The 12843-nt window shown below is 41.0% G+C and overlaps 1 protein-coding gene across 1 annotated transcript; it reads right to left on the minus strand.

The window, feature by feature from the left end:
* Window positions 1-9497: 9497 nt before the first annotated feature.
* On the minus strand, window positions 9498-12606 carry LOC306737187 (lumican; the record flags this gene model as incomplete). Its single annotated transcript, XM_079218891.1, has 4 exons — window positions 12298-12606; window positions 11795-12107; window positions 10951-11268; window positions 9498-9649 (listed from the first exon to the last, which is right to left on the minus strand). Exons 1-4 carry the CDS (start codon window positions 12595-12597, stop codon window positions 9498-9500), a joined length of 1083 nt encoding a protein of 360 aa, XP_079075017.1. The 5' UTR covers window positions 12598-12606.
* Window positions 12607-12843: the final 237 nt, after the last annotated feature.

The raw sequence follows: 12843 nt of genomic DNA on the forward strand, positions 1-12843 counted from the left end.
GTAGAGAGAAGAGACAGTTGTGACATAAGAAATCAAAGTTTTAGTTTGTTTCATGCAAAAGAGATTCATTTTTGGATAATCTGAGGCACCAGGATTTTTTTAAATACAGCTGTACGATCGAATCCAATCCAACAGTCATTTATGTCACTGTTCAAAGAATCAAACCATTGATCAAAAACATCACACTAACACATGGAAAACAATTTGAGGTTATATTCATGTTTTAGCCATTGCTGATTGCAACTGACAAATCTGTGTAGAGATAATCAGAGAATGTTCAGACAGAAAAGAATGTCAATACATTTGGACAGAAAGCCCTGGACTAAGATAGACTTTGTCAAATGTTCTTCAGCTTTGACTTGTGTGTTTGCTCAATGAGGTTCACCGGCTTCTCCTTTCTCTCCTCTTGAACATTTGTCCGTAATACTTTGTAGAATCAATGTCTGAAAAAAATCTGACATAGTTGAATCTTCCAATTGATTCATTCTACTTCTAATCACTTAAATGTTCCCTTTCAAATTGTTGCAGGACAAAAGCCACAATGCATCTTTAAAGAGAGTGTGTCTCAGGTGTTCTGCTTGACGTTGAGGTCTAGCACTCTGTGTGGACTACATGTAATACATGGTGTCTCCCTGTGCAGCCTGATGCTGATGCTGAGTTGATGAACCATCATTGTGTGCACACTTTTTATTTATCCACCATCAGTGTTGGTAGTTACTCAGAAAAAGTAACTTAAAGTTACAATTTACTAGTTACTTCTGAAAATTATAACTAGATTACTTTACTAGTTACTGCATTTGAAAAGTAACTTCACTACTAGTTACTTTACTTTCCATTTTTTTAAGCAAATGTCCAAATTAACCGTGAAAATACATGGACAAACATCATGGCCCTTTCATCATTTTATTTCCAATGTTATGTTATGTTAAAGGGCATCTCTTAGCCTTTCCACATAGTGTATTGTAATTGTAAACATGTAAAACAAAATGGCATATAAAACTCAGCCATTAACTTGAACGAACATTAACCCTGTTCACACTGTCTGACCAAAGAAATATGCCTCACTTTAAAATCCACCAACAACAGGATACAAGAGGCTGTGTATGGTGGGGACATTCAGGTCAAACAGCATAACACATTGAAAACAGGCTTTTGGAAACATGAGACCCCACTAAACCAAATGGGGGCCGACTCCTAAGAACAAAACCAGCTTGTTATAGGAATCATTGTAGTGGTTTAAGAAAAATGAATGGTACTTTTTCCCATAAAATAGAAACTGAAAATGCAATTAAATAAACAGAAAATCCACTTCATCATTGCCTAAATAAACAGAAAGTGCACTATATTCTATGAAGTTTATCATTTTTCTCTATTCCCTAACTCTTCAAAATAGCGATTGTATCGCATGAGTAAAAGTCTCTTGAATCTTTTATCCGACAGCCTGTTCCTCCTTGGGGTCAGAACAATACTGCCCAGGCTGAAAAGCCTTTCCACAGTGTTGTAACTTGTTTTATTACATGATTTACTCTTATTGTGAAGAGCATGTAAACAGGAAGTGTTTTTACTTTGAAGGCATAAAGTACAATGATACGTGCTTGTTGACGCTAACTAATATTGATGTTACGTGTGGAAAATATAAACATGTCGGGTGCAAGAGCGCGTTCTCAATGCTTTAACAGTTGTAATACTGCAGTGCACCAGTAGAGGGATTCCGTTCATACCAGACGTGTCTTGTCCTCATTAGAAGCTCCACGTCATTACAGACAGGTGCACTTGATGGTATTGAGTGTTGTATTGCTTTGCAATATCCTTAATCCTAGGGAACCTGGAGAGAACCTCCCAGTTGGATCCGGGCACTCCGTCTCCGTCTCATCCATTCCCCGCTTCCCTCCTCCTACGCACCAGCAGCTACGTCACTCAAATCACTCAGATCGGAGTTCTGTGATAGGTTGTTCATGCAGGAAGTGTCGTGTGACTCGCGCGCCGCTAAAAGAGAACTTTTCCGACTGTACAAATGTCTTGAGTAACGCAGGAACGCGCGTTACTGAGGTCTAGTAAAGTAGTGTAGTTACCAATATTTTGAGTGTAATGCGTTACTTTACTTCGTTACCTATCAAAGTAATTACGTTACTGTAATCCGTTACTTTGTAAATCGTTACCCCCAACACTGTCCACCATCCAAAGAATGCATTTTTATTTGTGTTTTAATATTGTATAAATTAGCTAAAGTTTGAAGATAAAACTATGTGGTTTGGTTTTGCATGTGAAAAGAGTCACATGGGCTGTGGAATGTAACTGTTCGGTCTGCAGCATTCAAAGAAGCTGGATGTTCGTGCTCTGTTTTTCAGGGCTCAGTTAGACCTGTTGATTCAAGGAGAGAGATATTTATAGGGCAGAGACTCCGCGTGTGCTGCGGAAACTCTTTAAACAGCAGTCCTCACTGCTATTACATACTTCAGTAGATGTTTTCCAAACTGATGGAGAGAACGAGTCGGGCGCAGGCTCCAGTCCAAAATGACGTGGTGTGTATATTAATCTGAGAACGGCCTGTTCTGTAATCTACAGAGAAAACGGCATGATTGAACTGTTTGGTTTAAAGGAGACGTGCATGATCTTGAGCCAGACATTTTCCCGGAGAAATACTAATATTACTGACAACTTCCTAATGTGCTGCACTGCCTCAACAAGAGGATGCAGCATCCATTGTGTTTACATTCTAAATTCTTTGGTCCCCACCCACTTTCTCCTCTCCAAATAAAGCCAAAATCCACAGCTTTGCACGCCAATCCTTGCATATTTCTTTTTTGTAGTTTGCGCTTGAATAATTTCATATAAGTCTCATAAATCACTTTATTAAATGTCAGGTATTTCATGGGCTCGTCATATCTCTGAAATGAAAATGTTCTAACACACATTGAGCTCCGTCAGTGACAGTGGATCCTAAAGGCAGCCTATGTGGTGAGCAGAGACTCAGGCGCAGAGGAAAATGACAGGAGGCACGTTCGAGGGGAAAAAATCCAAAACGTACTTTACTTAAAGTCACAAAACAAAACAAAACTAGGAACTTGTCCAGAGCTCAAAAGGTGGTGTACATCCTGGGACACAACACATGAACACACAGGTGAACAAAGACAGTCTGGCAGGGGACAAGGGATAGTGGGGGAGTATACATATGAGAGGGGAAACACAGGTGAAGGCCATCAACAATCAGGTGACACACCTGGGAGTGGCTGAGGGCAGGTGCAGGGAATGAGACAATCAGGAGACACACATACACAATTAACCAACAGGGCGTTACAGCCTATGAGACTGAGAAGCCTAACATCATGCATGAAATCATACAAACAGAAAACTCTATCAAGTAAGCAAGTCAGAAGGAAGCCACCTGGATAGTGGACATTTTGTCCGTCATGCATTAAACCAAACCTTATCCAGCTGAGAAGGCTTCAGCTCACATACTGTTTACACACACACTGATTTTTGTTTCTGTTTGTATATACATTACTAATGTAACACATTAGGTTGGTGTGATATGATTGTTTGCACTCTGATGTCAGAAACCTTGATGGAGCCAGCTGGTGAAATGTTGGTTTGTTTAAACGGCAAGAAATATACAGTACAGGCTTTCCTTGCCTTTAAATAAAAAAAACTCCCAACACTTGTCTGAACGGTTTTCATATGTGGTTCAAGGCAGTTCAGCCTTGCTCCCAATTTAGCTCAGTGGCTACTCCCGTTATTGCAGAGAAATATGATTAAAAAAAATCTGTGACGTCATCACAATGTAAAGTCGATGGATCGAGAAGGAACTCCCAGGCATTGCCTGTAGGGAAACACTACCGGCTTATTCAGTGGGCTGCATGCCCTGAAGGTAAACCTGGTTTAGGGTTTTGAACTATTTCAACTTTTTGGGGTACGCACCAGGCGAGCAGTTCTCATTGGACTTAATGCCATCTTGGGGTCCGGTAACCAGTCGCTATTTTAAATCCATGATGGATGTTGACTTTAATAATAACAAGAGGCCATCTTGCGATTGGATCACAGTAGCCGCGACGGCAAATCAGACGAGGGACGTAAAGTGAGGGGGGGGCCAACGGCCTCTTCCTTCCTTTAATTGCCTACTTGCGAGGCGCCCTTACTCTGACCACACCAATCTTAGCTCTGCTTTTATAATGATCTCAACTACACCTGTAAAGTCTCGTGACTGCATCTTGCACGGCTGAGCGATTGCGGTGACTAAATCCATCCACAGACAGACAGAATTAAAAACACCTGGCAAAGTACACAAATCGCCTTCTGTTGTAGTTTCTGCGACACCCACCGAAAAAGCTTTTTGGGCCAGAGGGACTTTTATTGCTACGATACCACAAGTGGCCACTGGAAAAAAGGCTCAGCGTCTGCACCCTATCTAGTTCTGATTTATTATACATCCATGGGTTACATGCTTACCATGCACAAGCTTACCATGCCCATATGGTAGATGGTATGGTGTAGCACAGCTGTGTGTGTGTGTGTGTGTGTGTGTGTGTGTGTGTGTGTGTGTGTGTGTGTGTGTGTGTGTGTGTGTGTTTGTGTGTGCATGTGTTTGCAAGTATCCATATTGCATTGGGTAAGCTGCACGTGTTTCACATATGAGGCTGGTTGGTGCTCAGTTAAATATGGAATGTGTGATACAGACTCCATAACAGTCAAGTTGTCCTCTCACACGCAAGCAGATCGTCCACACAACATTCAATCTGGACATTAAGCTCCACATCTTTCACCATCAACCACTCCGAAGAGACTCCCTTACCCACCCACACCTCCCTTAATGATTAGTCAGCAAGCTAATGAAAGTGTTATCTGGGGCAGAAGGAAAACCACAACTACTCACTTTATTCTGAGCAAATGACATTATCAGCTGAAAAAATATGTCAGTGGTGCACAGAGACTGTGGGAAAACCTTAGGAAATGGTGTCATAAACTTTTCAGCAAATGCCTCCAGTGTTAAACATCTCGAAAGTAAAAGCTAGATTAGTCATGCCATCCAACAATGTTTATTGCTCTTTTTTGGGGGGATAAAGCAATTGTCTCAAGGACAGAATTGATTGATTATGTGAAGATTATGTCCCCTGCTGTATTTCTGGCTCATCACTGTAAGCTTGTGGCCATCATTATTTCTGAAATTGTGTTCAATAGTTGATTGCTGCCATAAGTCAAAAAACATGGGCCTTCTCTCTTTTGCAATGAAGCGTTGTTACTGCACTGTATGTTGATGACTGAAATGGAAATACAAGAAATACAAGACAGCAAAACCAGTGTGTGTGTGTGTGTGTGTGTGTGTGTGTCTGTCTGTCTGTCTGTCTGTCTGTATGCGTGTGTGTGTGTGTGTGTGTGTGTGTGTGTGTGTGTGTGTGTGTGTGTGTGTGTGTGTGTGTGTGTGTGTGTGTGTGTGTGTGTGTGTGTAATGAGAGGGCTGGAGGTCTTAGACTTAATTGTAAATAGGCCTGTAAATGAATCTAACGGCTTTGTCACTCATCTAGCCAAAGCCACATGTACCATAGAAGTCTGCGTTGGATCATAAATGATTTCTCCGCCCGTAAACAAACAAACTCTTCACACAGCTGGAAGGTCCGAGCCTTTTTGCACATATCTCCTCTTTAAAAGTTAGTTGGTCTATCATCCTGGTTTTGGTTGAGACTTATTTGTTGAACATAGATTTTAAATAAAATGTTATGGAAAAATCAATGCATTGACGCAATTTAATCCTCAAATGCAACCCCAAAAAACATCTGACTATTTTTCCATTTAGTGGCCTGGACCATCATGACCTGCCATTCAGACCTGAAGGTGGTTATGATCTTAGCACAGCAACAGAAAACACACAAACCAGCCAATGCTTGCAGGTCAATAACCTAAAATCTCAAAATGTATCTATACTGCCAATATTAGGATTATTTGAGACAGAACTGCAAACATTTACCAAGCTGGTTATGTTTTTGTTACAAAGGCACAATAGAACACGGTCCAATAATATTTGTCTGTTATCTATACCTGTAAGGATTAGCTTGCATTGCTATGATCTACCATCTCCAACACATAATGCATTAAAGTAAACATTAGCTTGGACATTTAAGTTAGGTTTGTTCAAACATCAGCAGAAACATTAAAATAATCTCTGTCAAGTAATTGTAGCAAAACATATTACACATATTATGTAATATAATGCATATTATGTATTATGACATATTATTACTTAAAGTTAATTTAACGAATGTGTTGGGAAACTGTCGACTGTTGGCAAACTGTCCTGTTTCTGCTGAGTGGCTATGCCCAAATATTCACTCTCCTTTTTGTTCCTTTTTTTCTCTACCAACTCCTGAGGGAGAAATCTGGATCATTAGTTGCTAAAAGTGCCACTAAGCGTGAATAAAACATACAAATAGCTGGCTGTAAAATCCAAACAACGCGCTGAAAGATGCTAAAATGATCTGTAGAGCTGAGGAGAACTGTAGTGTTTCACATTGAACAAAGGAATATTTTCAGTTAATACAAAGAAATATTAAAAACTGACAAGGTAAAAATACATAACAGCAAGTCGCTCATAACCCAAGTCCCAGACTTCTGAATCTTTCTATACGCAGTGTCAGTTCAGTTTTTACAGAATAAAAACAGACCATAGACAGCAGTGAATACAAGATTCCAAAGAATTTTGGGTGGTTGGACCAGTTCATATCTGGCCTGTATATGATGTTGTACTAACGGAAGTCTGTGTGCAGAGGGATGTGTCCTCTGAGTATTGCTATGTTGCTGTTACGACACTGCAGGGAGCTTCACTGCATTTTTGCTTTGACTGATGCTTTCCAAGGCAGAGTTTAGTTCAGAGGAGAGGAATGATTCCACCAGAATCGTTTGGGAGACGCAAACGAGGGTTCACTAAAACCGATTGTGTATTTCAAATGTCTTTTCATTTGATATACCATTATTGTTACTGCTGATATCTGTTTCTCATATTTGATCACTGTGCTTTATGGCTCTGAAAGGGAAGAATGAAGCAGGCGTCTGGTTTAAGTGAGCGAGGACGACCACACCGAGTCCAGTAAAGAAAAGAAAGATATAAAGAAAATAGAGTTTGTCATGAACCGTAGCTAAATGGATGGACTTGCACTTATATAGCACTTTTCTTTATAAAGATCCCATTTATAAAGGAGAACATGCCGGTAGCATTAACCAGTTAAAAAGTTATTTTTATATAGCGCTGCCCTCCGTAAAGGTCAAATAGGAGTTAATAATATGCTTTTTCGATTTCTTGCCGAGAGTTAAATTGATAACACTTTCATCCCTGTGCTTTATATAAAGGTGCAGTCAGTTAGCTTAGCTTAGCATACAGACTGCACACAAGGGGAAACAACAAGCCTGGCTCCTTTCAAAGGTAAAAAAAAGGTTCTCTCAAGCTACCTTATTAACATATTATAACCATGACTCATCATGACTTCATATGTACCCAACAGACTGCCAGCTGGTCGTCATTGGAACAAGCATACAAATACTTGTATGGTGAATTCTTAGTATGTGTTAGTGACTCTGGTGTACGTGGGTCCAGACATAGTGCAAGTAGTCTAATCAGACCATCACACACACACACACACACACACACACACTTTGAGTACATTGAGTAGTTATTGATAAGTTGAATGCCTATACCAAGACATTGTATATACTTAAGGGTCTTTACATTTTAGAAAACATATCTTTTCACTCTTTTCACGAAGGTGGCTCAGTGGTGAAGCAGGGTCGTCCTTCAATCAGAGGATCGGCGGTTCGATCTCCGGCTTCGCTAGCATATGTCGATGTGTCCTTGAGCAAGACACTTAACCCTTAATTGCTCCCGTTGCTGCGCCTACGGTGTATGAATAGGTGATCATCAGATGTGGAACCTTGCATGGTAGCTCCTACATCAATGTGTGAATGGGTGAATGATGTCATGTAGTGTTAAAGCGCTTTGAGTGGTCGGAAGACTAGAAAAGCGCTGTACGGCTCCATTACTCTTTAAAGCTGATATATAAATTACCTGTAGATATTACAATAATCATAATAATATTCATGCAGTTGCTGTCTTGCGCCTGTTTATTAAGGTTTCATATTCAAACTCTAACACACGTCAGTAATGAAAGGTGTGGTCAATAAAATTAGATCAAAAGTGAGTTGGATTCTGTTTGCAGGTTTCTGACAAAAAAAGACAGTGAAGCTACTACTTTTGACTCCCACCATTAGTCTGTATCAGTATTGGTTGTCTCTCCACAGTTTGAGAGCTCCTCAGTCAGATGGATGCTTTCTTCAACAGAATAAAATGTGAGAGGACATCAAGACAAAATGCAGAAATGTTACCCACAAACAGAAAGTCAGCCAAGGTACAAATTCTTTAATGCACCATTAAAGTAAAATGTCAAGGAAACAAAAATGGTACAGTACTGAAAAATCTGTTGGCACATAGGGATCTCTCTGTATTTGTTCCTTACATTATCTGAATTTAACTCTGACCATATGTGCAAAATGGCTTGTTTCTTCATTACTTTTTTTTATAATACACATAATATATACTATAAAAAAACAGTATGGAAATAAGGTTTAATCTAACATTACCTATTGTAAATCTCCCTGACGACGAGGATAATCTCCGTTTAAGAGATTGGTAACGTGTCAAATATTGTTGCTTTCTATTATAAATATTTACTCTACACTAATTGATAGATTTTGAAAGTATTCAATAATTGATTATTGTCATGGTGTAAAGAGAATTTCACATATTTCTAAAATACATTCTGTTAGCTGTGCAAACCAAATTTCACGTTTTAAGATGACAGACATCATTTTTAAAATCAAAGTTAAATAGAATAATATTTAGCAAGAAGGGCTTTAGTAAATGTGAAGATGTTCAATCGTTTTTCCAGAACACGTGTGGATTATTGTGGCTGTTTGACACTGCAGTCAGATTCTTTCTCGACAAAGCTACAGAGTTTTTCATACATGTTTCTGTTTCAGCGTAACTCAGTTTAAACCGAGCACATTATCCTCTACAGTCAGAAATGAGAGGGTTTGTCACAGTTCCTGTTTGCTAATAACACGCAGATGTTTAAGGCAAAACTTGGGATGGGATGGATATGAGAGAGAGAGAGAGAGAGAGAGAGAGAGAGAGAGAGTCCCAAAGGAATGCAATGGCATGATGAATGTTTTGATCAGGACTTTTGGCATTATGGTAAAATAACACTGGTTTAGTGCACAAGTTCAAGCTTTGGCATCTTTAAAGGTCGGTTTCCCCTTCAGTGCCTGGCCGTGTATCTCCATATTGAAGACATAATGAATTGAAGTCTTACAGCTGTAGCTGTTGGCTGAGTTGTTTGACTTCACGAGTGATGAGTTGGCAAGCAAAAAAATAAAAATCTTAGGTTGAGTAACGCTTTCTTTCTAGATGAGGTCGGCCAGTAACATACAGTTATTGTGTTGCATATTCAGAGGGCAGATCAGATGTAAATACTTTCAAGCACTCGCAGGCAAAAGACCCAGTTGGATGGTAGCTGTTGGTAGGACATTTTGTTTCCCTCCAGTCGTAGGATCTTCATTCTGGAGTAGGACAGAGGTCCCCACTCTCTGCAGAAACTGGTCACATTGAACTCTGCAGCAGACAGAAAACACACAGGAATTTAAAAACACATACAGACCATATGTCATTGTTAGAAACTCATTATTCACCAAAGTGACAGCCATCTGCTTATTGCCATCTTGTCAAAACACTGTAATTACTAAATCAATCAAGACTGCGTTGATTTCACATCATGTACCATGTGTTGTTTATTTTTATAAACTACTCAAATGAAGCGCTTCAATCCCATCATGACACACCAAAGAGGGTCTGTACAGTCTGCAACAGTCTCTCTTCTTCTCACAGAGTTTCCATTTCCTGAAAGTCTTGCAGGTGCTGTGGTGAAAACGGAGGATGAGGAAACCACAACGCCCTCGTTTGCTTTCTCACTTCGTTTCAGTAGTAGAGACTCTCTCGGCCCAGACTGTAGGTTTTGGCAGACACAGAATCGCGGTAGCAGTCGTGCTGCTAGCTAGACGATGAGGTGTGTGTTATTGTGAAAGTGTTTTGCCGTCTGTCTGTCCCATTGGTACACAGCCTCTTTGTCTGCTGCTACACAGATCCAGAACATACTTTCACTTTGCCAGAGCCCATGAGCCAAAATTGCACGCCAGGCCATTGCTGACGGATGGTCATGTGAGTCTAAAAGGCTACATGTCTGCTGCAATGTTATTAAACTGCTATTGGCCGAAAAAGGCCAGAGTTATGGGAAGCAGATAGAGCAGAGAGAGCGGAAAGAGGAGGCCATGAAGAGGGGAACAGCATGTGCTTCTGGCTCATCTGGCACTCTTACCTCTGAATCCATCACAGATGTTTTCATACCACTTCTCTATACTTCCCCCTCATCCAACTACCCAATATTCCCTCTCCTCTCCTCTCCTCCACCCTCCCCTTGCTTCTTCTCTTTCCATGTCTCCGATGTCCCTCCCCTCCCATTATTCTTTCTCTCCTTCCATCTCTGACTCGCCTCGCCTGCTAGCTGCCCAACCCCGATCTCCAGTCCGTATGCAGTGATGAAGGCCTGCTGTGTTAAAGGCCCCTGGGGTTTTGCGGGTTTCTCTTCCGTTCCAGTCACATTTTCCACATTTAATCTTCTCCCTCACAATATGGTTAAGGTGTCAGACCTCTCCAGGTGGTCAGCCACATAACTCACTTACACTTTACTTTGCTTGTCATAAGAGTGAGTGTTTTGTTGAATTGTAAACTGTAGGAATGTGTGCACATGTGTGGCAAATTAACATTTTACAGACATGAAGTCAGTGACACCGTTACAATCACAGTGTGAACGTTTTGCGTTTGTGTGTATGTGCATGTTTTCTTAGTATGCACCTCACCTTGTATTTCATTGGACTCCAGGTAGAGGTGCTGCAGGGTGGTGGGAACTGTAGGAATGGTTTTTAATTTGTTATAAGAAAGGTCCAGTTCCACCAAGCTGGAGAGGTTGAAGACTTGCTGGTGGATGTCGCCGCTCTGCAGACCACAGTGACTTAGACGAAGATACTTAAGGTTGAGAAATCCCCCAAAACTGTCTTCATCCAGCCCAGGGAGAGTGTTATTGGACATATAGAGCTGCTGGACAGAATGGGGTAAATGTCTGGGGACAGCCGAGAACAAATTCCCACTCAGGTCCAGCAGGTTCAGATTGATCAGACCTGCAAGATGAGAGGAAAAAAAAACACACACACACACACACACACACACACACACACACACACACACACACACACACACACACACACACATGTGTGAGGAATACTGACAAAATGTGTGTGACGTAAAGAATGAGCGTTAACATCAAAATACATTATTTTCATTGAAAAATTAGTACTATTAGTACTTAATGCACACAGCAAACTGACCTGTTCTTTTGCTCTGCTTTAAATACAAGTTGTTCTTTACAGGCTTTTAAATTGTGTTTTATTTTTGATTTGTAGAACTGTTTTACATTTAGAAGTATCAAATTAAATTATGACTGAATCTGAGACGTTAGTGTTACATATAGGCTGAGAAGCATGATATCAGATCACTGTTGAGACTCCCTCCACCCTAATGACTACATGTAGCCAGCAACAAATGGAAAAACATGACAAAATACAATAATCCATAACATATTTTTTTGTCTGTCCACTGTATTGTTGTTGTGCAAGTGTAAAGAAAGTAAAATACACATTACTCTACCTTTAAGGTCTCCCTCTGTGATGGTTTGCAGTCTGTTTCCTTGCAGCAGCAGTAGTGTCAAGTTGTGCAAATTCTGGAAAGCTCCAGGACGGATGCTGCTGATTTGGTTGTGGGCAAGTCGCAGCTGCTTGAGTCCATCTGGTAGAGCGCTTGGCACCGATCTCAGGTGGTTGTGGTTGGCAAAAAAGTAGCACAGCTGGGTCTGGTTCTGCAGCGCGACCAGGTCCTGCAGCTGGTTGTGGTCCAGGATGAGCCAGCGTAGAGCAGTAGTGTTGGCCAGAAAGGAGGACGACAAGGACGAGATGTTGTTGTTCTGGGAACAAAAGGAAAAAATGCCTAACGGATTTTGACTTTTCACACTTTTACAGTTAGAAGTGTATACAATGTGAACAAGAATTGAAAAACCACTGGGTTAGTAGCTGACCGTTGTAAAGACAACACTCAAATGAGTGTTATCTTTACAACGGTCACAACAAATGAACACATCAGAACAAATGTTCTACCTGAAGAAACAGGTATTGAGTTCCGTCCTGCAGGTGGTCAGGGATGTCTGCCAGGCCTCTGTGGTCACAGTAGAGCGCCGTGGGCCATTGGATGGGGCAGTCACACTGTTGAGGGCAGGCCGGGGGGTTGTTGGCTCGAAGCCAGGCTGCGTCCATCCGTCCTTGCAGGCTCATCACACTGGGCTCACCCAGCAGGCGATTAATCCACAGAGGAACCCCTTCATAGTCAGCTACAGCAGTGGCTGAGGCAGAGTCGAAAACACACAGCAGCAGCAACACAGCACAGCACAGGAGAGCCATAGAGACAGCTGGCGAGAGGTAATCCTGCAAATTCAACAGAAACAGAAATACAATTGACTAAACGTGTCATGATGAGCTTGATTTTATTAGCCTGTGAAAGTTGTATAATGTCTTCTTTGGCTCTACCGAGCTGCTCCTTACGAGAAGAAGGGTTTTCATTTTTAGACTACGACTGTTGGCTATATAGACAGACACTCACATTTCACTGAGGATGAATCCAACTGATCTTGGTGATCTCATGACTTT

The sequence above is a fragment of the Taurulus bubalis genome (assembly GCF_910589615.1).
Source record: "Taurulus bubalis genome assembly, chromosome: 5".
NCBI lineage: Eukaryota > Metazoa > Chordata > Actinopteri > Perciformes > Cottidae > Taurulus > Taurulus bubalis.